The sequence below is a fragment of the Poecilia mexicana genome, unplaced genomic scaffold (assembly GCF_051168715.1).
Source record: "Poecilia mexicana isolate PSO_F unplaced genomic scaffold, ASM5116871v1 scaffold_16, whole genome shotgun sequence".
NCBI classification, from domain to species: Eukaryota; Metazoa; Chordata; class Actinopteri; order Cyprinodontiformes; family Poeciliidae; genus Poecilia; species Poecilia mexicana.
The window spans coordinates 1236811-1259243 of NW_028263385.1; the positions used below are offsets into that span (position 1 = coordinate 1236811).

Genomic DNA, 22433 nt, shown 5'->3' on the forward strand with positions numbered 1-22433 from the left:
AGAGAGGAATAATAAGTAATCTCAATAAGCTGTTCTGCAATACAATCTCATCTAAGTGACATGAAGTCAGCAGCCAGTGTTGTAATTGGTGGTGATATTCAAATGGACAAACAAGAATTATAATAATAAACATTCCTACATTACTGTCAGATACATCCAACAGGCAATGAGTCATATCTACAGTATTTCTCTGTGTTGTCTATAGGAAACAGTTTTCAGGCTGTTGATGAGGAGAAATAAATTAGAAAAACAGTTGAGTTGCATTAGAGCTAGATTATATAGTGACAGCCAAACGGGTTCCTCAACGCTAATACTTGTAAAAAAAATTAGGTGGTTGTGTCATTTCCTGATCGAAACACGACAAACTAAATAAACAGATTTGAAAATGTCTCTATTTTCTCTAAGATCTCTTCAAAACATATGAATTCTTTGAAAGAGAAGGAATATTCAAGAATATATTGACCGTGATTTAAAGGTCATCAAAATGCTTTGCCTCAAGTGGAGACTGTGCTAAACAGCAGAGTCCAGCCAGATTAACACATGATCCATCATTATCTGGTGTTAACTGTAACAGACTGGCAAACCTGTTAAACAATATAAACAGCAAATCCATAAAAAGGAGAAAATAGACATAGTGTCAATTAGAAGACACTCTGAAGGCTTTCCTCTCACAGATAGGTTTGCTTATGTGTACATTTGGGGATGGATCTGTTATTGTGATCCAGCTCGCTGTGGGATTCCCCGATCGATACGCCTTTGCATATGAATGAGAAGAGTTTGGGTAAGACCCAAACCAGAACCTTCAAATGAGAAACAAAAACATCAGTGAGTGTAAAATCAAATATAATATTTTTTGGCAGAGATAATTTAATACAATGAGAACAAACAGTTGTTTTTATTTTTTCTTTACTGTTTTTTTTCCTCTGAAATCTCTTACCTCAGCGTGTTAATACGACCATCAATCCAAACCCAGTCGCTCCCAACTTTGCGTAGCCCCAACCAGTAATTTGTGTTTATGTTGTCATAAATGAATCTCTGTTAATTACAACATGGCAAATGTTCAAGATTAGAGTTTTATCCCATATTGAAAGTTTGTGTTTGTTTCATGATTGGTGTCAGAGCTCACCTGTTCCTGCTCACTATCAATAACAACCAGATCTGCAGAGCTGTACTGGCAGAACACACGACTGTCATTCCAGGTCAACAAAATATTACTAAGAAAGTAGCATGATTCATTGAAGAAGAGCCAACCCTTTTGACACAGCAGACACTCTGAAAACAGAAAATAATAATAATTTAAATTAAAAAAAGTTTCACTGTGTAACATAGTTCTACAGTTGCATTAAGAATTTATCAGTATTTATTGGTTCTTCTTCTGAGATTATTTTATAATTATAATTATTGTTAAGCTACATTTATTATTATAAAACTCAACTTCACGTTTATTGTGATATCTATAAAGAAAGACTACGTAATTATCACTTAACACTTAAACATGCAAGAGAAGCTTTCTTTGCCGATGTCATAAACAAAAACAGTAACAATGCTCAAGCTTTATTTGCAACAGTTGACAGGCTCACCCAGGGACGCTGCCAGAAATCTTGGGCCCATAGCAAAAAATTAGATTGGACGCTCTTAGCGCTGTCAATTAGCCTCATTCACTCACTGCTAAATGTGCTAATGGGGGAGAAACAACTTATCATTACAAGAAACCGTTTATCTGCCGTTATTGGTAGCTATGCTAACTAAACCGAGCATTCACAACAGGCTATGCTAGCTGCGGCATAGGGATGAGCAGCCATATGAGATTGCGATTGACAGCATTAAAACTCTCATGCCATTGACTCATTGTCAATGGCATGAGTTGGAGTCAATGGTTGGAGAATAGCACTTCAATAAAAGTCCAACAAGGATATTCATTTAGAATTAAAAATAACTCACCCTGAATTACCATGATAGATATAATGTATGTAATAAAAGTCATTAATGAAGGGGAAAAAACTCAATCCAGACTTTAAGTAAGTTTAGGTTCTGGTTCACAGAGTATGAAGTAGGTTGATATTGTATTCTATATTTTCTGAAATATTGACTATGTCCTTTTTTTGTCCCTACACATCTGAAATGTTTAAAGACATGTCTCAACGTGTCAAAGAGACAAAAGGTCTAACAATTAGATACTCACTACCGCTGTCACAGTGTTCATCTATTGGAAAGGTGTTGAATTTCCGGATTAACTGGATTGTCTGGTTCAGGTTCTCAGTTTCGTTCTGTAATTTTTCGTTTTCACTCTTCAGACGTTCAGTCTGTTTCCCCAAGTCAGCCGCAGCTTCTTCCTGTTGGTTCATTTTCCAACCAGCTGTAAATGAAAAGAATCAGATTATTCAGAAAAAAATCGGTTGAAGGAGCTTTACTGTTTATAACTTGGGATTTTTCTGATTTTCTAACATTCATTACCCAACATGTTAGAACGTATTGATCTCTGACACAGTGTCAAATCTTTGGTGTGACGAAAAAGTGTGGACTAGAGTCGTTACTTGAATTGAGTCACAAACTAATGACTCATCTTTATAAATTCACAAATGACTTTAGTGGTAAGAATATTTTCAAATATTTCTAATAACTAATATGTGACGCTGTCAGTCGGGAACTGATTGCTGTAAAAATGCATTTTGGAGGGAAACCTGTAGACCTTTGACAGATCCATTTCCACAAAGCATGAAATGTAACTATAAAATGTAGTTTTGCAAATATACATTTCTTCTTGCTGTAAAACCTGTGTTTGAGCAAAAACAATCTATCTTAAAGCTGTGAGCAGCCTCATACAGCTCAGGGCCACGGCAACCGCTGGAGCTCCAGGACCACCATCCCATTGGCGTCATGATGCTCTCAACCCATTCACACGTTTGTCCACTAGGTGGCACATTTGGTGAATCTTTCAAATGGTCTTTAGTCAAGTTCAGTGAAAGTCCAGCAGCAAGTCTGTAAAGTTTGTCCAAAAACCGATCTTCCACAAAGAAGTTATGTTCACTACCTGTTTTATGGTGAGTAATTGGTGAGGACTTCCTTTATGCTTTTAAACATTACATGTGGTTATAAAGAGATAGTGGACATGGTTTCAATCTTGTATCACACGCAGGGAGAAGTTGGAGGAGTCACCCAATTATCTTCATTTTCTTCTCTGAGTGGGCGTGGCTTAAATGATGTCATCTAACTTCCACACCAGTGTGTGTAGCAGTGCACAAAATACACAAAAAAATCTGGTTGAGATCACATGACGTATCAAGGAGATATAACTGTTACAATAACCTAGGGGGCGCACTGGAGTCACATCCCAAGATAATCCTATTGGCACCTTTAGAGGTTAACAAAGGTCATTCATATCCAGTTTGGTGCAAATCAGATTATCTATGTGTGATTTAGATCCAGCCGTATTCTAAAGGCGAGGGATTGAAATTCGCTATTCGGCCACGCCCACATGGTTCAGCCACCAGCCGATGTTCAGAGAACAATTTAGTCTCAATTTAATGTTTAAACATTAAACACCTAATGTTTAATGTTGTCATTAAACACATGTTCGAATCTTCATGAACTGTAGAGTAAAAGGAAGAGAAACAGCAGGAAAACAGGTGACTTCTTGTTTGAAAGAGAAAGTCACATTATCACATGATCACATTAACATTGATCATGTCTGTGTGATCAGTGCTGGCCAGTTGTGACTGACATAAGGTTTCAGGCAGCTGGGAGTTTATCTGTGGAAGTTATTGAAACTTGATGTTTCATGGTCAGAGTTGAGGCCTGGCCACGCCCACATGCTTTGATGCAGCCAAAAGCTTTTGATAACTTTTGACCCTGAGTGCCTCAAGACTGTGCTGAGTGATTCTGAAGTCTGTACGTCAAAAGCTGTAGGAGAATTTTGTTCAGGTACAACATGTGTAAGAAACAAAATGGCACCTTTGATCCAAAATGGCCGACATCCTGTTGGGTTTGGACCATGGCTCCATGACGTGTTTTTGTAGGTCCTATGAAGATACACGTGTACCAAACTACATAATTCTCAGCCAAAGTATGGCGCTGATTTTTTTTAAGGATTTCTAGGGGGCGCTGTGGAGAAATTAAGCCACGACCACCAAATATTGGACTGGATTCCTGTTGGGGGTTGGACAAGGATCAATCACAGGGAGGTTGGTGCAGCTCAGCGGTGCAAATATGTGGAATTTAGAGCTAAACATATGAAACTGGCGTGACCTTTGACTTTGCCACTGCCACGCCGCCATGCTGCCACGCCGCCATGCTGCCACGCCGCCACGTTGCCACGCCGCCACGTTGCCACGCCGCCACGCTGCCACGCCGCCACGCTGCCACGCCGCCACGCTGCCACGCTGCCACGCCGCCACGCCGCCACGCTGCCATGGCCTCCAATGAAAACTGTTTGTGTTTAATACCAAATGAGGCCAACTTCCAAAAAGTTATTTAAAGTGGTTTTCACTGCAAAGGCCTAATTACATTAGGAGTCGCTGCTGTACTTCTGCACATGAGATCATTGGGTGCTGGAGGCCAAAATTGTGCATCAGAGAGAGCAGATGCTCTGAATCTAAATCTTTTGATTGGATGGACTAAAGTCACCTGATGAAAGTTCAGTGAAAGGAAAAAAGACAGACTAACCCCAGCAGATGATCCCGATGCTGGTCAGCAGCAGGACAGAAAGTATCCCCACGGAAACCAGCAGAAGGCAGAAAGAAGAACATCGTCTATTACGGCCTGTTACAGAATAAACACAGATGTCTTCAATAGAATATCAATGGGTGTTTATAACATTTAACATAAAAAACTAAAAATCTTAAATGGTTGACTGTGCATTCTCATAGTTTCTAACAATGATAAATATCCATCCATTTTCTGTATGTCCCTGGTGGGGTCAGCAGGGTTGCTGGTGCCTCTCTAGCTTACATTCTGGGTGAGAGGTGGGATCATTTGGACAGGTCGCCAGTCTGTCGCAGAGCAACACAGAGACAGACAAGACACACAATCATTCACACCTAGGGAGAATTTGGAGAGGCTAATTAAACTGACAGTCATGTTTTGTGGACTGTTGGAGGAAGCCAGAGTATCCAGAGAGAACCCTCCATGCACAGGGAGAACATGAAAACTCCATGCAGAAAGACCCTGGGCCGGGAATCGAACCCAGAACCTTCTTGCTGCAAGGCAACAGCTCTACCAACTGTGCAGCCCACCAAACAACATAGTAAAAAATAAACTGTCTGTGTTTTTGTGTGTTGCAGGATTTCCTTTAGAGTGGTTTAAAAAGGCCACAGATATTTTCCTGTAATTTTATGGAAAGCCAATTGTAAAAAACTTTGATGCAGGTTTTTTCTTGTAACACAGGAAAAGCTTAGAATAAAACTCTGCACTTTTATATTAAACTCTGCACTTTTATATTAAAATGATCTTTTAAAATGTACTAAATGTAACTATTTCAGCATTTTAATGAAAAAAAAAAGTTTCTATTGGGATAAAAACAGGAAATAAACTCACTTTGGATGATTTTAGTTGTTTCTTCAGAGCTTAATTTTCCGATCTGCTTTTCTCCTGAATAAACAGTGGAAATAAATTTGCTTAATTTATATATTTGTTTACAATAAAGGAATGAAAGTGACAATCAGGATAAAATCCTTAAGACTTTTATTTTTATTTAAAGTTTTTAATATATTCTAAAATAACCATCAGTGATCATCTCTTTTCAGTCCACTTTTGTTTTAGAAACAGAAACTGTTTCAAGTTTATTGCTGCAAAACTTTAAAATTGTTTTTCCCCAAAAGTAACATGAGAACTTTTAGCATGTTTGGTTCTGGTTCTGCTCTGCATCCCCAGAACTAGAACCAAGCATGGAGAAGCAGCATTCAGCTTCTATGCACCACAGATCTGGAACAAACTGCAAAACAGCTGAAACACTGAGATCCTTTGAATCCAGACTTAAAACTGACCGTTTTATTTTTACTTTGGAACATCATGAGTTAAACATTGACAAACATTCTGATGTGTAACGACGGCACCAGACAAAATGTCATGTTTCAATTGTTTGATTGTGCATTTTTATGATGTAAAGCACTTTGAACTGCCTTGTTGCTGAAATGTGTTATACAAATAAACTTGATTGATTGATAACTCAGAGCATCACTCTCACTAAACCTTTTTTTCTATATTTGAAAAAAAAATCCCCATGAAATCAGATGTGAAACCTGTTGGATTATTTTCATATTTATTGATTCTTCAGATATTCACATATTTAACCTGTTAGTGGCTTTATTGCAATAAGCAGTTAGACTTTGTAACCTTGAACTTGTTGTCAAACATAAAACTGGTTTTACTGGAATCAATATTCATAATGTTCTTTCTATTATTCCACAATTTGAATTTGCACTTTCTGTAAATTTGATTTTTTTTAAAGGAATTTTTAAGAAACTATCTTGATGTTTGTTTCATTTTTTAACATTTGTTTAATCTAAATGGAGATATTTTATTTTAATTCATCCACTCACTGCTTTCCTTAATATTTTCGTCAAACTTTTCTTTTGCACTGCTGTCAGTATTTAAAAAGCAGTTAGAAATTAATAATTACCTAAAAGTCAAAAAGATTTTATTTCTTACTCATCCTTTACAAACTTTTTTCTGTTTTCATGTGTAGTTTCTCTCACCTCTTTTAATTATGCTGGAGTTTTGATAAATATCGTCCATGTTTTCCCCTGAAAGTGGAGGCAAAAAATAAACAGAAAAATTAATTACTGGTTTCCAAATTTAATAATGAAAATCTTTAAAACACATTGTTCATATATCTAACTTTAATAACAGTTTCATGTTTATCCTCAATTATGACTCAATAAAATACATGTTAATGTTATAATACTATAATTTAATAAGTTTCTGTTTGTATTAGATTACCGAGCTGCATTATAATAATTACATTTTCCCTTTTTGCAACAAATAAACCTGGATAAATGTTTTTCAACAGTTTCTTACCTTTTGCAGAGTTGAAGACGGGATTATCATAACTTGATAGTTCCACTGCCGTCATTAACATCTGGGAAACAAAAGCTGCTGCAGACGCTTTTAAAGCAGAAAATTATCAATTCATCACTTTTCTGTTTCCAGGCGAACAAACAGAAAGTTCCTCTTCCTCATAGCACACGATGCTACTGGGAACAATAGAAAATCACAGCTGTATTCTTACTTTCTTTCTGTTTTTTTATGTAAAAACTGAATGATTAATGTGTTCAAATAAATTTGGTGTGTTGGTCACCAGTATTTTTTATTAGTATTTTCTGTTCTAAAAATACTATACTTTCTGACTAAAAATATATTATTATCACCACTTTTTCCTCTTTATTACACCAAAAACTCCAGTGGTGAAAATTTATCATAACTCTAACAATCACAATACCAATATATTAAAAATAAAAGTATGTAAAGCACATTAAAGAGGCAGTATGTAACTTTTACAAATATATGTTTTTTTTACGTATTTGTTAAAACCAAAACCAAATCGTGATCTTCTAGAAAAACCAGAAGTTTTTTCTTCCTCTTCACGTCTCCAAAGCCTCCCGGAGGAGGTAGTTCACAGATTTAATGCCATTGTCACAAATGCAAAGAGCAAACTAAAGTTCTCTGTAAAAAGGTTGATTTGTTTATAAAATATGACTTTTATTGTCTTATATTTGAGGAAAATAAAACAAAATTCCCCTCAAAATGTAGGAGGATGGAAAATATAAAAGTTTAAAGAGATAATTTGGGACAGTAAGCAATCATGTTAAATAAAAATCTATTACACTTCACAGTATCTTGTGATATTATAGAAAGCATGATAAATCACTGAAGCTTTGTTGTAAAACCAGTTAAAGTTCAGTCAGGAACCAAAACTCCAGCAAACTATTGGAAAAACTCAATGAAGAAAACACAAAAAGTTCAACCAAGTCATGGTGTTGATCTAACTTTATATCTGACTTTATACTTTTGGTCAGTGTGTTTATTTAGTATACTGACCAAATGAGTGTAAACTATTAAAAGTAAAAATAATAACAATTCTCTTTATGTTTTCTAGCAAATAGAAATTATTTTTGTAATTCTAACTTAACTGAAACAATAAAAGTTTGTTCTGATTTTTGTTCAGACAGTGAAAAAAAACATTTATTTGTGCTTTTTTTTTCTGTGTATGTAAATATCTGGTTTTGAGTGGTAACTTGTCATCATTTTTCCAATTATTGTTATTTTAGTTCAGGGGTCACCAACTCCAGTCCTCCAGGGCCATCCTGTAACTTTTAGATTCACCTCTGCTCCAAAATGTCTGAATCCCTCACCAGCATTCATTCCTCTCTGCAACAGGCTGGAAACGAGCAGTTTATTTGATCCAGGTGTGTTTGAGCAGAGACGCATCTAAAACTTACAGGATGGTATACCATCCTCTCCACCCGCCTCGAGGACTGGAGTTGGTGACCCTTGTTTTAGTTAATAATCTTCCACTTTCACACTATTATAATAACATCACATGAGGAAACTGGACAGGTTTATTTTCAGAACTTCTTAATGTTTTTCTCTTTTTATTCACATGAAAAACACAGAAAAGGTTCATTTAATGTTTGGAGGGAGAATAAAATGATTTGATTATCAAACATTTTTGACCAGAACCTGCTGGAGACCCGTAGAGAGGATCCTGACCCGCTGTTTGATGCTCTAGTTGTTTATTAATCCCCTGAAAATGATCACCAGACAGAATAAATCACACCCTCATTGGGTCCAGCACCAAATTATTCACTAATATCAGTTGATTAAAGGTTCAATGTCAGTAGCATTTTTTCAGCTTTCCATCGTGTTATAATTTTATTTGAGTTTTGCTTTGATTCTTTCATTCATGTTTGATAAACCATTTAGTCTCCATGGCAACCATTCAGCTGTGAAAACGCCTGGGTGGACCTAGCCCCGCCTTTGTGACGCAGCTCCTCCCCCACTCAGCTCCTTCAGACTAGCCAGCAGCAATTAGTAAACACCTGGTGGAGCTGCTGACCTCATTATAGGAGCTACTTATCAGAGCAACGCTGGTAAAAACATGGATAAAAGGCTAACAGAGGGGCCATGTTGGGATGACTTCCTGTAGGCGGAGCTTCAGAAAGAGTAGGAGGTTTTAAAGAGACAGAGGCCCAATTTCAAGGAAGTAAAAAAAAAATTTAACACATATTTCATGTATATGACATTTTTAAAATTACACCATGTGCCTGGAAAACACACAACACTACTCCTTTAACCATCAGTACCTCTTATGATGTCATCGATCATAATGCAAATGATAGACTTTTCCATGCTGCAAAACTTTTGAGATCTAGTTTTTCGTACTCTGCTGAGTGATTCAGGTTATATTTATCTTTAATGAATAAAAACATCCAAATGTTCTTGGTATTTATTGAACTCTGCAAAAGAAATCCTCCAGGTTCCACAAACACAGTAATCTGAGACTTAAAGTAAATGAATTAAAGGGTATATTGCCAAGCAGTAAAAGTATTCTCAACACTTCAGTCCTAATATATTCTTCATTTATTGATCAGTTCAAGATAACATTACACTGTTTTCTGCTTTCTGGCCTGGAAACTGCACATCCAATAATGAAATAAAGACAATTTGAGCAAGAATTTTTGTCTTAGAATCAGATATTTTCACTGGATTTAAAGTTTTCCTTCATTTTGTTTCTGTCTGGTAAAATAACCAGATTTACTTCCATCTACATCTCCAAGCAAACATTTCTGAATTACAAGCTGTTTGAACGTAAAGAGGAAGAATCAGTGGTGATTATTTCGGCCACACCATGACTTCCCCCTCACATATAAATTTGTTTCTGTCAGAATATCCTGCTGTGCTCCAGCTGTGGATCAGATTCCCCTGAAACGTCATCAGTCCCCGATCTGTCCAGTAGCTGCAAACACAAACACACAATTTTCAACAGAAACACACACATGAAACTCACAGACAAAATAAAACACCATCAGAGTCTCACATGAAACATAATTTATGTATACTTTGTATAGGGTAATGTTACCCACAAAAATGAGGAACTGGTGAAAAACAATGTGTGATTTGTGGTCATTTTGTAAAAACACTAAGTATTAACCTGTTCTCAGCTGTTTCTAACAATTAAAAAGCAAATAAAACACCAAAGTAAAAAGATTTCTTACCCGAAAGGTTTTGAACCTGCGCTGTAGAACTGGCAGGACGACCAGCAGCTGCTGTAAGACGTCAGGTGATTTTTGAGGAACTCCTGAAAGTTCATAAAGAATCAGATAATAAAAAGTTATTTCACTCATTTTTTTCCTCATGCTAAAGTGCTAAAGCTGCAGCATGAAACTTTTATAAAAATATTTTTACATATTTGTTGAAACTGCCATGTTGTGACAGTTTGCTATGAGACAGATTGAGCTCCTCTCTCTTCTCCCAGCGCTAACCAACCAATCAGAGCCAGGAGGCGGGTCTTAACACTGCCAATCACTCTTGCGTACTCTTCTTCCTGGTAGCAGAGAATGCCCTGCATGCTAAGGCTAGCTGGCATAGCCACCAATGACAGCAGATAAACTGTTTTCCTGTAAAGGTAAGTTGTTTCTCCAAAATTAGCACATTTAGCAGCACATTCATGAAGTGATTGACAGCACTAAGACCCGCCAGCTGGTTCTGATTGGTTGTTTTTGGTCGGGAGACGTTCTTTTCTTAAAATGGCAATAGCAACTCAGGTAAGAGATGGTGGAGATCATCTTTTCACAGATTAAACTGTTTTAATAAACTTATAAAAAATCTTTTTTTTTTAATAAAAGCTATATGCTGCAGCTTTAAGGTGTGGAGCTCACCTGTTCCTGGAGATTATCAACAAGAACCAGATCAGCAGCTTTACTGCGGCAGAACTCCTGGGCTTTGCTCCACGTCTCACAATAAGCCTCATAAAACAGGTAGCACTTCCCCTGGAACTGGACCCAGTTGGTCTGGCACGGCTGGCACTCTGGAGTCATGGAGAAAAACACACAACTCTGCTTTAAAAAGGAGAAAATTTCTACCAAGAAAAACTCTGACATTTTGAGTTTAATCTCAGGAATTTTCTAGAAAAATGGTGACAATTTCTGAGATTCAAAAATAGACAATTTGCTGGAAAGAAACTCCAAAATTTTAAGATGAATTTCAGGAATTTTCTACAAAGAACTTGGAAATTCCTGAGTTTGAAGATCGAAAATGTCCTAGAAAAAAATCTGAAATTTTGTGTTTAATCCCAGGAATTTGCCAGAGAAAATATTTAAATTTTTCAGTTTCAAAAGTTTTTTTTTTTTTTTTTAACGAAATGTGTCTTTTTTTCTATTTTAGACCCTGAAGCACCGTTTAGGAACAAAACATCAGAGGTTCTAAATGTTTAACTTAGAGGAACCATTGATGTTATTTGTGATAATGAAGTAATATTAGATATAAAGATCTATAATAGATACTGACGTTTATCAGGGCAGAAATCTTTTACTGGGAAGTTTTCTGAAGCCAAGATGGCTTCCTTCAGTCTGCTGAGCTGCTGCACTTTGTCCTGCAGCAGGATTTTCTCCAGGCTCAGCTGCTTCGTCTGGTTCTCAAAGTTTCCTCTTTCCTCCTTTAGTTCTTCTGTTTGGTTTTCCAGGCGTCTCACCTTCTCCACCTGTTCTCTGAGCTCTTCCTGCCGTTTCACTAGCTCTACACCGACTACAAAAGAAAGACAGTCAGTCTGGTACAGGTTGCATCTACTTTAACTAAAAAAAGATTTATTTTTCATGCAATCAATGTTCTGTGAAAAGAAGCTGTTAAAATTAGCAAAATAGGAGAAAAACATTAAAAAAACTCAAAATGTGAATTTTTGCATAATATGTCCTTTTCAAGAAGACAGGATAGGTAGATTGAAATTAATGATTGGATGTTAAAGGCGGGATGGATTTACTTTAACTAGACCCGATCCACGGCTGAGGTCTCTGAATCATCAGAATCAACAAATAATCTGAAATAATCTGAATTAAGTGAGCAAAATTTACTCCAGATGATGATACCGATGCTGGCCACCAGGAGGAGGCAGAGAGTCAGCGACCACAGCAGAAAACAACCAGAGGATTTAGCAGCTTTTCCGTCTGCAGAGAGAGAGACGGTCAGTTACTGGAAATATTTTGGCTGTAAAAAGAAAAATAAATGAAACTATTAGCATTATTTATACACATTTCATGATGTATTTGATTTATCCATTCTTGCTCTCTTTTATCAAAAAAAATTAATATTTAGAGCGAAAAAAAACCCCATGAACAATAGAAATATTTGCAAAAATAGCAGCTATTAGTCTATAAACTTTCAATCAATGTCCTAAAAACAACTAAAATGAGACGTTTTTGTTGGAGGTTGATGCTTAATAATAACAGTAAATGTGGTAAAGTTGTACAAAATACTTAAAATAATAAAATGCAGCAGGTATTTATAAGTATTAATTATTCTTTCTCTAAAATATTTGAATGATTTACTGATCAGGATGTAAAGTTTGTCAGGATTTTATGACTTACATGAAACATTAGTGGCAGGTTCTGGAGGTCCAACAGCGTTTAGTTTCTCCTCTTAATGAATAAAAGAATTACATCATGAAAAACATATAATCACATTTTTGAGCAATTGAAACAGTAAACATGTTTAAATGAAATAAATACCTCTGACTGTCCCGTATGGCATAAAATAAATTTAATAAACATGGAAGCATCTGGTAGCGTTAGCATATAAATATAGTTTTAAAAAAATCAGTGAAAATTAAACTGAAGCTTTATTTTCTGTTTATTTGAAAAACAGAATTCATTTTAAGTAATCTAAGACTTTATACTGGAATTCCTGGTCTTTGTTTACTGTTCTTTCCAGACGTCTTTCCATTGACAATAAAATTGTACAAATTGGAATCACGAAAATAATTCAACTTATTGGAAACACATCAATTTCAAACGCACAACTATGTTGTTCTATAAAAAGTTTTTGTGTTAGGATGATGTGGATTTTCAGCTTTATCTAAATTTGTGTTTTTGCAAAACTACAATGGAGTCTCGAGTCGTGACTAACAGCAGGAAGTTACTACTGATGGAAATGATGAAGAAGACAACAGGAAATGGTTGGAGGATAATGGTGCTGCATGTTTTTTTTAATGATTTTTCATGTGAACAAACTTATTTATGAGTGATTTTAATCACATTTCCTTTTTAATGAATATCAATAAATTTCATCTATCTGTCATGAAATAATGAAACAGTGAAACAGAAACAGTAAAATTAAACTACTGCTCTTGAACAGAATACTTAAATACAATAGTTTTATACATTATTTATATATTATTTCATTATCTTTTACAACAATCCCTGATTTAACAGAATTAATTAACTGAAGGTGTTTTTATCCTTTAACTAAATGCTAACATATTCCAGGTCATTTGGAAACTATAGCAAGTAAAGAAACCATCAAGTAAACAAATTTAAGTTCATTTCTTAAAAAAATATAATAAAATATTCTTTATTTTTCAAATAACTTCTTACCTTTTTGGGGTTTCTGGTAATTTTCATAAATCAGATCAGAAGAATTGTCCACAACTTTCACTGGAAGTTGAGGGCAGAAAAACTTTCAGAAATGAAAGAAATTAAGGAACAAAATTCCTTTAAGATTTTATACACAATGTAATACTTAAAAGCTATGTGTTAATGCAAATGCAAAAATGAAAAAAGCTGAATATTCTAGGAGCTGAGATAGTTTAATCTTTTTCCAGAACATCTTGAATTTAGATTGATTTAAAAATAATTCATATTTACAAATAAAACATCTTCAAACTGAACTAAACAAAAAATAAAGAATTATCTGAATAATAATGTAACATTCCTCGTCCTTAACTAAAGCAGGTCATGAACTTTAGTTTCACGTCTTTTTGAACCAGGAGTTTCTTACCTTTTCTGAGTTTCGTCACATTTGCATAAATATCAGCTGAAGACATTTCTACAGACATGATTAAAACAAACAGACTCTGGACGGGATGATTTGAAGCTGCAGCAAAAGTTTGTGTTTATTGTTTGTGAAGAGCAGCTCAGAGCTTCCTGTTCCTCTTGTTTCTGAAATGTCATCATGATAAACAGGAAGCAGAACAGAAGAAACTTTATTGTTTGGCGTTCAAGGGAAAACGGACTTTATTATTATCAAAAGAAATTAACCATGAAAAATCACCATGGCAACACATAAAACACAAATCATCAATGTTTATTACAGAATATGCAGATAGAGAGATTAGTTTTATTTCTTATTAACTAATGTCTTAAGCAGGATCAAAACATTTGTCTGAAACTCTATTTATAATCAATTACCTGGTTGATGGAAAATAAAAGCAATAAATAATGAGTTAGAGACAGAAGTCACACTAAATAAAGAGTGAAAAGAAAAACTAATGGCAGAACTTTCAAAATGAAAATAATGTCAAACATCATATATGTTAATGTGTACAGAAAAGAAGATGTGATTTATCTCTGATTATTTTAGATTATTATTAACATCAGAATATATGATTCTAGAGATACTTTTTTAAAATATTGAAACATGAATCAAGATGAAAACTAACTCAGACATGAGGTAAAGTACTTCTGTAATTAAAATAAAGTTATATTTCTGCATGCAGGCATCATGTGAAGCTTCTGCTGAGTTTCAGTCTAACAGCTGAAGCCGTTTCCAAACAGAGACGTTGGAGTGAATAACGTCGCTGAGGATGTCCACCATGTTATCACCGTGGCGTACGGACCAGAAAACCAAACCACTCCGGTCATCCAGAACCTTACAGACAGAAACCAAAGGCCGTTATCACAAAGAAGCTCATTTATTTTTAACTGGTTCTGTGATCATTCATATTTAAATCTGAACTCAGACATTGAATAAACAGAGACAGAAACTTTTTGTTTTCATTAAATCAGATTAAACATTTCCTGTTTCAGATCAACATTATTCCACCATTTCTTTCATTAGACCGACATCAGAACCTTAAAGCTGCAGGATGTAACGTTTATTTAAAAAAACAGTTTTTTTACAGACTTGTTAAAACTGTCCCAGTGTAATATGAGACAGATAATCAATGAAAAGTTTGATCTCCTCAACCTTCCCTCTGTGCTGCTCTTTCTGTTGGATGAAATGCATTGCTCCTGATCAAAAACAACCAATCAGAGCAAGAAGGACGGTCTTAGCGCTGTCAATCAATCTTATGCACCTGCTGCTAAATGTGCTAATGGTAAATAAACAACTTACCTTCACAGGAAAACTGTTTATCTACCATCATTGGAGGCCATGCTGACTAGCTTTAGCATTCACAACAGGCTATGCTAGCTGCAGTGTCTTTTTTTTCTTTCTGTCAGCAGTGGCCATGTACAAAATCCAGACTATAATCTGGCTAAAGAACAAAACCTCTAATATTTGTCTATATATTTGTTTATGTTTTAGAAACATTTCTCACCCAATACTCTCATTTCGCCCATCGATCCAGAGCCAGTTGTTGTCCGTTTGGCCCATCGAGCAGAAATTCATCTCATGATTACTGGCAGGACTCTGGAAAATAAAAACATCCCATAAGTTTTCATTTTCAATGCCAGCCTGAAAAGCTGAGTCCTGGAAGCTCACCTGTTCTTTGACGTCATCAACGACCACCAGGTCTGCGGACGTGTTTTGACAGTACAGTCGGGCTCCTTTCCCAGGATTCTGGCCTGAATTTTGGTCATAAAACTGGTCAAACTTTTCCAGTAAACTCTCCCAACTCTTCTGGCACGGCAGACACTCTGCAGCCACAAGACAAAACATTCACTGTTAAAACAATATGTTGTTTTTTGACACATTTTCTTTTCCATCAACACATCTTGTGTCATTTTCTATATGTTTTAAAACAACATTTAATTTCCCTTTGGGATCAATGAAGTATTTCTGAATTTTAATTTTAACAAGAACGTGGTAAACGATTGACCAATCCTGTCACTTCTCTGGAGTTCTGTAACTTCCCACAGGGTAGGTTGCCAGATTGGACAGTTTTCCGCCCAGTTGCTGTTGAGCAGGTGTGACTGGAAACAAGTAGCTTTTTGGGCAGGTTGTTAAAATTTGGGCTGCTTTTTTCACACAACAAACTCCAGCAGCTGCCATTTCAGGACGTCGAGCGAGAAGGAAAAAAAAGGTAAAATAATGTTTTATTTGATAAACTGATAATAAAACATAAACAGAAATCCTTAATCAGGATATTGATATGTGGTGTTTAGTTACTAAGACTCATACAAACTGCCTGTGACAGTTAGCTTAGCATACACCAAGATTTTTTTGGCTAGAAATTTAGTGAAATACTTGATTGTCACCTACAAACGCCTTAATTAGTTGTGATTTTATTAAATAAAACCACCTGAAACTATTTTATGGTAAAACATCTTTAGAACAATTATTTTCAAAAACTAAATTTTAGCATTCGCCACAACTGCATCTTATCTGGTCAGCAGCTATAACGCTGTTAATGTCTTATTTAGAAAAATATTACTGATTATAAATCTAGACACATTCATCCAGATAGTCAAATAAATCAATAATCAGCCAATAAATTCTGATCAGAAAATGTTAAAAGCTGTTAGGTTATGAGACATCTAAGTCCTTAAAAGTTCATGAATGTTTTGTTTTGTCTCTCTTACAGAACATGAACAATTATTTTATGTTTCAATATTTAATATTGATGCTAAACTTTTTATCTGAATTTTACATGAGCATCTCAGTAAATTACAATATTTTAATGTATTAAACGAATTCAAGTCAAAAAGTGAAACTTGCATTTAAATGATTCCTCTGCTTATTTTCATTGTTTCCAATCCCACATGCAGATCCTAAATGATTGAATTTGTCATTTATTTTAGCTAAATTTCCATTCTGGTGGAAAACTCACTTTTGTCTGGGCAGAACTGGTTCACTGGGAAGTTGTCGTGCATCAGGATGACCTGCAGCGCCCTCTTCAGGTCGTCCCGCTCCCCGATCAGCTGCTCCGTCACGTTTTCCAGAAGACTCTTTTTAATATTCAGACGCTTGTTCTCTCTCTTCAGGTCGTCCAGCTTTTCCTTACGGCTCATCATGTCGATGCTGACTTTAACGAAAGGAAACAACATGAGACACCAGGGCCAGTCTCAAGATGTCAGGGGCCCCAGGCAGAATTTGACTCAGGGCCCCCTTTTCCTGTTGAGGATGTCACCACCGCCAGAGGCAGGTAGAGCAGCCAAAAAAAAAAAAAAAAAAGAGCAACACTGCTGCAACATTACTTAACTCAAATAAAAGTAAAAAGTAGTCATCCAAGAAATTACTCAAAAAAAAAAAAATTACGAGAATAAAATCATAATATTACAACTTTATTCTGGCAATATTACAGTTTTATGGTAATACTTTATTCTGGTATTTTTTTTCTTTCCAATGTAATTATCCTACATTTAAAAACAAGTCAGTTTGATAAAAAATGATTTGTAATAATATTCGTTCTAACTATTGTTAATGAAAATGAGAAGAGGGAAGCAAAGTTAAAAATCACAGATATTTAATGGATTCTCACAAAATGCTTAATTGGTTTGAAAGTGTTTAATTAAAATTCATAATGAAGAGAAACCGACTCACTCCAGGCGATGACGGCGATGCTCGCCAGCAGCAGGACGGAAAGAATCCCCAACGACAGCAGCTGGAAGGAGCAGCTCGCTTTTTCTTTCTTCCCTGATTAAAAGGAGAAAATTATTATTAATGTGTTTTTGGTTCCACTTAAACTTTAAACTCTTTGTCCTACTAAAATCTCACGTTATGTCTTCACTGAGCTCAGACAGTTCACTGAGTTGGAGTTTTATTTTTATTTTTCTTCAGGTCCTGATCACAGGACACCAGATTTTTATGGAGATACATTTGGTACAAAAATATTTGTTTTCTTTTGCATCAAATTATTTATTAAACTCCACAGGATGAGCAGGATTTACCCAAGACGATCATGTTTGGCCACAAACTCTAAAGAAAGTCCAGAGTATGGATGATGAAGAGTTTTGTGCTAAATAATTTATTCATCTTTCTTCAGTGAAGTTCAGATGAAGTGCTGTCCTGGAGTCTTACCTTCTTCCAGCTCCTGTGCGTTTTCATAAATGGCTTCGGTGCTCTTGTTTGCATCCATGGCTGGAAAAACGCAGAGAAAATGAGAAACTACTAATTTAAAGAAGATTAAAAGATCCTGCAGAAACTCGGTGCAGATCGTCTCCTCTCTTCTGCAGCCTGAACTCACAGCTGGTCTGTTTGCTGCCTGACTAGTTTAAATTTGAATTTGTTTATTAAAATACATCTGATGATTTGCATTAACCCCAAATAAATCAGTTAAATGGAAAAACATTAATATCATCTTCAGTTCTTATTTGTTTAGATGGAAGACTAGATTATATTTATTTTGTATTTATACATTTTTCACCTTCATGTCCTGATATTCTTCAGCTTTATCTGCATTATCTGTGCTCAGTAGGTGAATAAGGCAGAACAGGAAGGTAATAATCTTTGTAATCCAGAGCAACACTTTACAGCTTCATGATCTCTAATTTATCAGTTTTTCTCCACTCAGAGAGACCAAACACACTGATACACACGAGTTATCCATGCAGATTCTGCCTGCAGGCTGTAAAAAAACAAGATTTGTTTTGTTTTAAGTTGGATTTGTTTGTTAAATAGAGTATTTTGCATGAGTCCAAATATAAATAGGTTTGATATTAGATGTTTGTGAGCCAGTCAAATTAGTAGTGATGTTGCTGTAAGCCCTGGCGACCTGTCCAGGGTGACCCCGCCTCTCGCCCAGAACGTTAGAGGCACCAGCAGCCCTCCTGACCCCACAGAGGGACAATGGTGTAGAAAATAGATGGATGTTACTCTAAGACTTCCCTTTCTCCATACCATTAAAAACTTTAAGTGTTTTTAGCTTCATCAGTGGATCATCATTAGTTTTATAAGGATTTTTGTCCTCTGGTTCTGCTTTAATGCTCCTAAATAACAGTAGAGACACACATTGGCTGCGTTTCCAGTACAAATGTGTGCAAACGTTTGTCAATAATGTCAGAAAAACACAATTGCATTGTTTCCATTCAATAAGAAACAGTTAAAATCACATGTGAATAAGTTTGTTCACATGATGAATTATTAAAAACCATTCAGTGTCATCATCCTCCAACCACTTCCTGTTGTTTTCTTTGTGGTTTGCTTCAGCAGCATCTGGTGCAAAAATGTGTTTCCATAAATTAATTTCAATATGGCCAAAAAATAATCACCAAATTTGTAGTCAAACAACTTTTTTTTTAATTGGTGTGTTTTCTTTAAGTTAATTTATTTTAGAAATTGTGCAAATGTGGCCAATGGAAAGGCAGCTAATGCTCCTTTTGCAAATGTACTTATCATAAAATAAATTCTAATGTTCGGCTTTTAATAATAATACAAATTCTTACATGTTTATCCAGTTTAATTGCATAATGACGGACGCTTGTATTTGTTCAAGCTGATGAGGACATGAGCAGAGAAGCAGGAGCTGCTGCTTTAATAACGTGACATATGTAAACACCTGGTTGGTGCTTCATAGGAAAAAAGTTTCCTCTTCCACTTAAATCCAAACAGACGACTTTCTGTTTGGAAACCAGGAACAAGAAAAACAGAAACTGAATCAGAAGTTGTTCACAGAGGATTTACATGGACTGGAAAACAAATTAAATACTAAAGTATCTGAGTTTATCAAATGGATCATTTCCATCTATAAACATTATAATTTAGTTTAATACACAAACAACAAGTTCTTGTTTTTCTCCAGTATTTCAGTGAGAAATAAAAGTTTCACTGCAGCTTTACTGTGAAAAGCCCTCATTGTGTCTTAAATCTTCATTTATTCATTAAATACTGCATACAAACACAGCAGGAACAAAATATTTACTGACACTGTTGGTGTGAATAAGCCATAATTTAACCCACTACAATCACAGAATATAAATAGAAAAAGTTTGACTAAGAAAAAACAGAATCTGACTAAATAGACCAAATATATGAAAACTGAAACAAACATCTGAATGACGATATGTTGTGGAGAAGCTGTTCCAGCATGAAGGGATGGAAAACAGGAACGTTCTGGATTAAAAGGCAGTTTAAGTTGTGGATTAAAAGACAATTTAAGTTGTGGATTAAAAGACAGTTTAAATTGTGGATTAAAAGGCAGTTTAAATTGTGGATTAAAAGGCAGTTTAAGTTGTGGATTAAAAGACAGTTTAAATTGTGGATTAAAAGACAGTTTAAGTTGTGGATTAAAAGGCAGTTTAAGTTGTGGATTAAAAGGCAGTTTAAGTTGTGGATTAAAAGGCAGTTTAAGTTGTGGATTAAAAGGCAGTTTAAGTTGTGGATTAAAAGGCAATTTAAGTTGTGGATTAAAAGGCAGTTTAAGTTGTGGATTAAAAGGCAGTTTAAGTTGTGGATTAAAAGACAATTTAAGTTGTGGATTAAAAGACAGTTTAAGTTGTGGATTAAAAGACAATTTAAGTTGTGGATTAAAAGGCAGTTTAAGTTGTGGATTAAAAGGCAATTTAAGTTGTGGATTAAAAGGCAGTTTAAGTTGTGGATTAAAAGGCAGTTTAAGTTGTGGATTAAAAGACAATTTAAGTTGTGGATTAAAAGGCAGTTTAAGTTGTGGATTAAAAGGCAGTTTAAGTTGTGGATTAAAAGGCAGTTTAAGTTGTGGATTAAAAGGCAGTTTAAGTTGTGGATTAAAAGGCAGTTTAAGTTGTGGATTAAAAGGCAGTTTAAGTTGTGGATTAAAAGACAATTTAAGTTGTGGATTAAAAGGCAGTTTAAGTTGTGGATTAAAAGGCTGTTTGGATGAAAACTTACAGGAGTTTCTTTTTTCCAGCTCTGTGATGCAAAAACACGATTCTGTCTCTGCATATAAACCAACTAAATTAAATATTGAGTTTATCTGTCCTCCAAATGAGAAACACAAACATCATTAAGAAATAAAATAAAACTTCATGACATGTTTCATAAACCAAGTAACCAAACAAACAAGGCAACAAGCATTACTTTTATTAACACTAAAATTAATATCTTCTTTCCAGTTTTACTGATTTGATAACTTGATCTATTATTCCTAGACCTGCAAAAATGTGGTTTTATATTATTCTCATCTTATTTATTTTAATTACAATATTTAAAAATAAAACAGCATTCCTCGCCCTAACACTGAAAATGCAGTTTGGTGGACATAAAGCTCCATCAGACTCCATCCAGGCTGAGCTTCTCCCAAAAGTAAACATTTCATTCAGCCAGGAGCGTTTTGGTAAAAACTTTAAACCTAAATATGCCTGGACTTTTAGGTGGTTTTCCCACCTGATAGTCGGGTTCACTCGGTTTGACTGAAGAACTTTATTGCAACATTTGACAAATTTTCAGCTGCTGCTGTTTCCCTCCTCTTTGCCACAGAACCACTGAAGAAAACATGAAAACCTCTGAAGAAATACTTAACGCACCTTCCTTCTTCAGAAATGAAAACAAAAACGGGAGTAGCGTCAGATTTAGAGGATTTCTCTTAATCTTTTGTAAAAGACATCAATCATTTCTCCAGGTGGCGCTAGACTCACACAATTGCTTTGGTTGTATTTGACCAGAAGGAAAAAAGTTTCCTCTTCCACATTTAAGTCTACTTCCTGCTTTTGGAGCGGATCGCCAGTCCGCTTGGCGTTCACATATTGATTCAAACACGTGACAGTTCGCTGTGACTGGAGTTGGATATAAAACAGACGAGTTGGGTTAAAACAGACTGAACAGGCTCGTGTGAAAGCCTCCATATTTATGTTGTGTAAATGTGGAAACTGATGAGGCTCAGAAACCTCATCAGTTTCCACAGGAGCTAAAATTTAACTGATACGTCATACAGCTGATTGTCACCTGGGTTCTAATAATGCTACATTTTTAAAATAAAAGTTTTGTTGAATAGAAACTAATCAAGTAAATGAAGCATTTTTTTCTGTTGTGACTTATATCACCAATAGATGGCGCCTTTGCCCAACACATCCATCCTTGGACCCACTTACCTTTTTGCTTGGTCAGGATCCAAAGGCTGTGCACCACACCGACAAACATTTAATGTTACAACAATAATTTATTTCTCAAATAAACCACATGGAAAACGACATTTATAAAATGTTGCATTGTTACCTACAGAACTATGGAGATTTAATTTTGGCTGAAATGGCTCTCCATACAGAACAACAGCTTGTCCATGAAACTATGAAGAAACAAAAACAAATAAACAGAACAGGCTTACCACCTGAAATGTGATTAAATTATCTGCACCTGATGCCAGAGAAGCCGTAGAG

General features: G+C 35.4%; 4 protein-coding genes across 4 annotated transcripts; 1 reads left to right on the forward strand and 3 right to left on the reverse strand.

Annotated features, from left to right (window-relative positions):
- Positions 1–637: 637 nt before the first annotated feature.
- Positions 638–7069, reverse strand: LOC148154897 (asialoglycoprotein receptor 1-like). Its single transcript, XM_088013942.1, has 6 exons — positions 7015–7069; positions 4663–4758; positions 2183–2356; positions 1127–1272; positions 938–1035; positions 638–800 (listed from the first exon to the last, which is right to left on the reverse strand). Exons 1-6 carry the CDS (start codon positions 7067–7069, stop codon positions 638–640), a joined length of 732 nt encoding a protein of 243 aa, XP_087870068.1.
- Positions 7070–9558: 2489 nt separating this feature from the next.
- Positions 9559–14124, reverse strand: LOC106912195 (uncharacterized). The gene is made up of 8 exons (XM_088014187.1): positions 13984–14124; positions 13581–13640; positions 12576–12626; positions 12063–12155; positions 11503–11739; positions 10875–11023; positions 10212–10294; positions 9559–9952 (listed from the first exon to the last, which is right to left on the reverse strand). Exons 1-8 carry the CDS (start codon positions 14039–14041, stop codon positions 9829–9831), a joined length of 855 nt encoding a protein of 284 aa, XP_087870313.1. The 5' UTR covers positions 14042–14124; the 3' UTR covers positions 9559–9828.
- A 77-nt stretch (positions 14125–14201) lies between these two features.
- LOC106912196 (uncharacterized) lies at positions 14202–18333 on the reverse strand. Its single transcript, XM_088014188.1, has 6 exons — positions 18166–18333; positions 17689–17781; positions 16976–17170; positions 15688–15842; positions 15524–15615; positions 14202–14853 (listed from the first exon to the last, which is right to left on the reverse strand). The coding sequence occupies exons 1-6, from the start codon at positions 18221–18223 to the stop codon at positions 14733–14735; spliced, it is 714 nt and encodes a 237-aa protein (XP_087870314.1). The 5' UTR covers positions 18224–18333; the 3' UTR covers positions 14202–14732.
- A 1220-nt stretch (positions 18334–19553) lies between these two features.
- LOC148154898 (uncharacterized) lies at positions 19554–20976 on the forward strand. The gene is made up of 4 exons (XM_088013943.1): positions 19554–19566; positions 20329–20424; positions 20713–20808; positions 20969–20976. The coding sequence occupies exons 1-4, from the start codon at positions 19554–19556 to the stop codon at positions 20974–20976; spliced, it is 213 nt and encodes a 70-aa protein (XP_087870069.1).
- The last annotated feature ends 1457 nt before the right edge of the window (positions 20977–22433 follow it).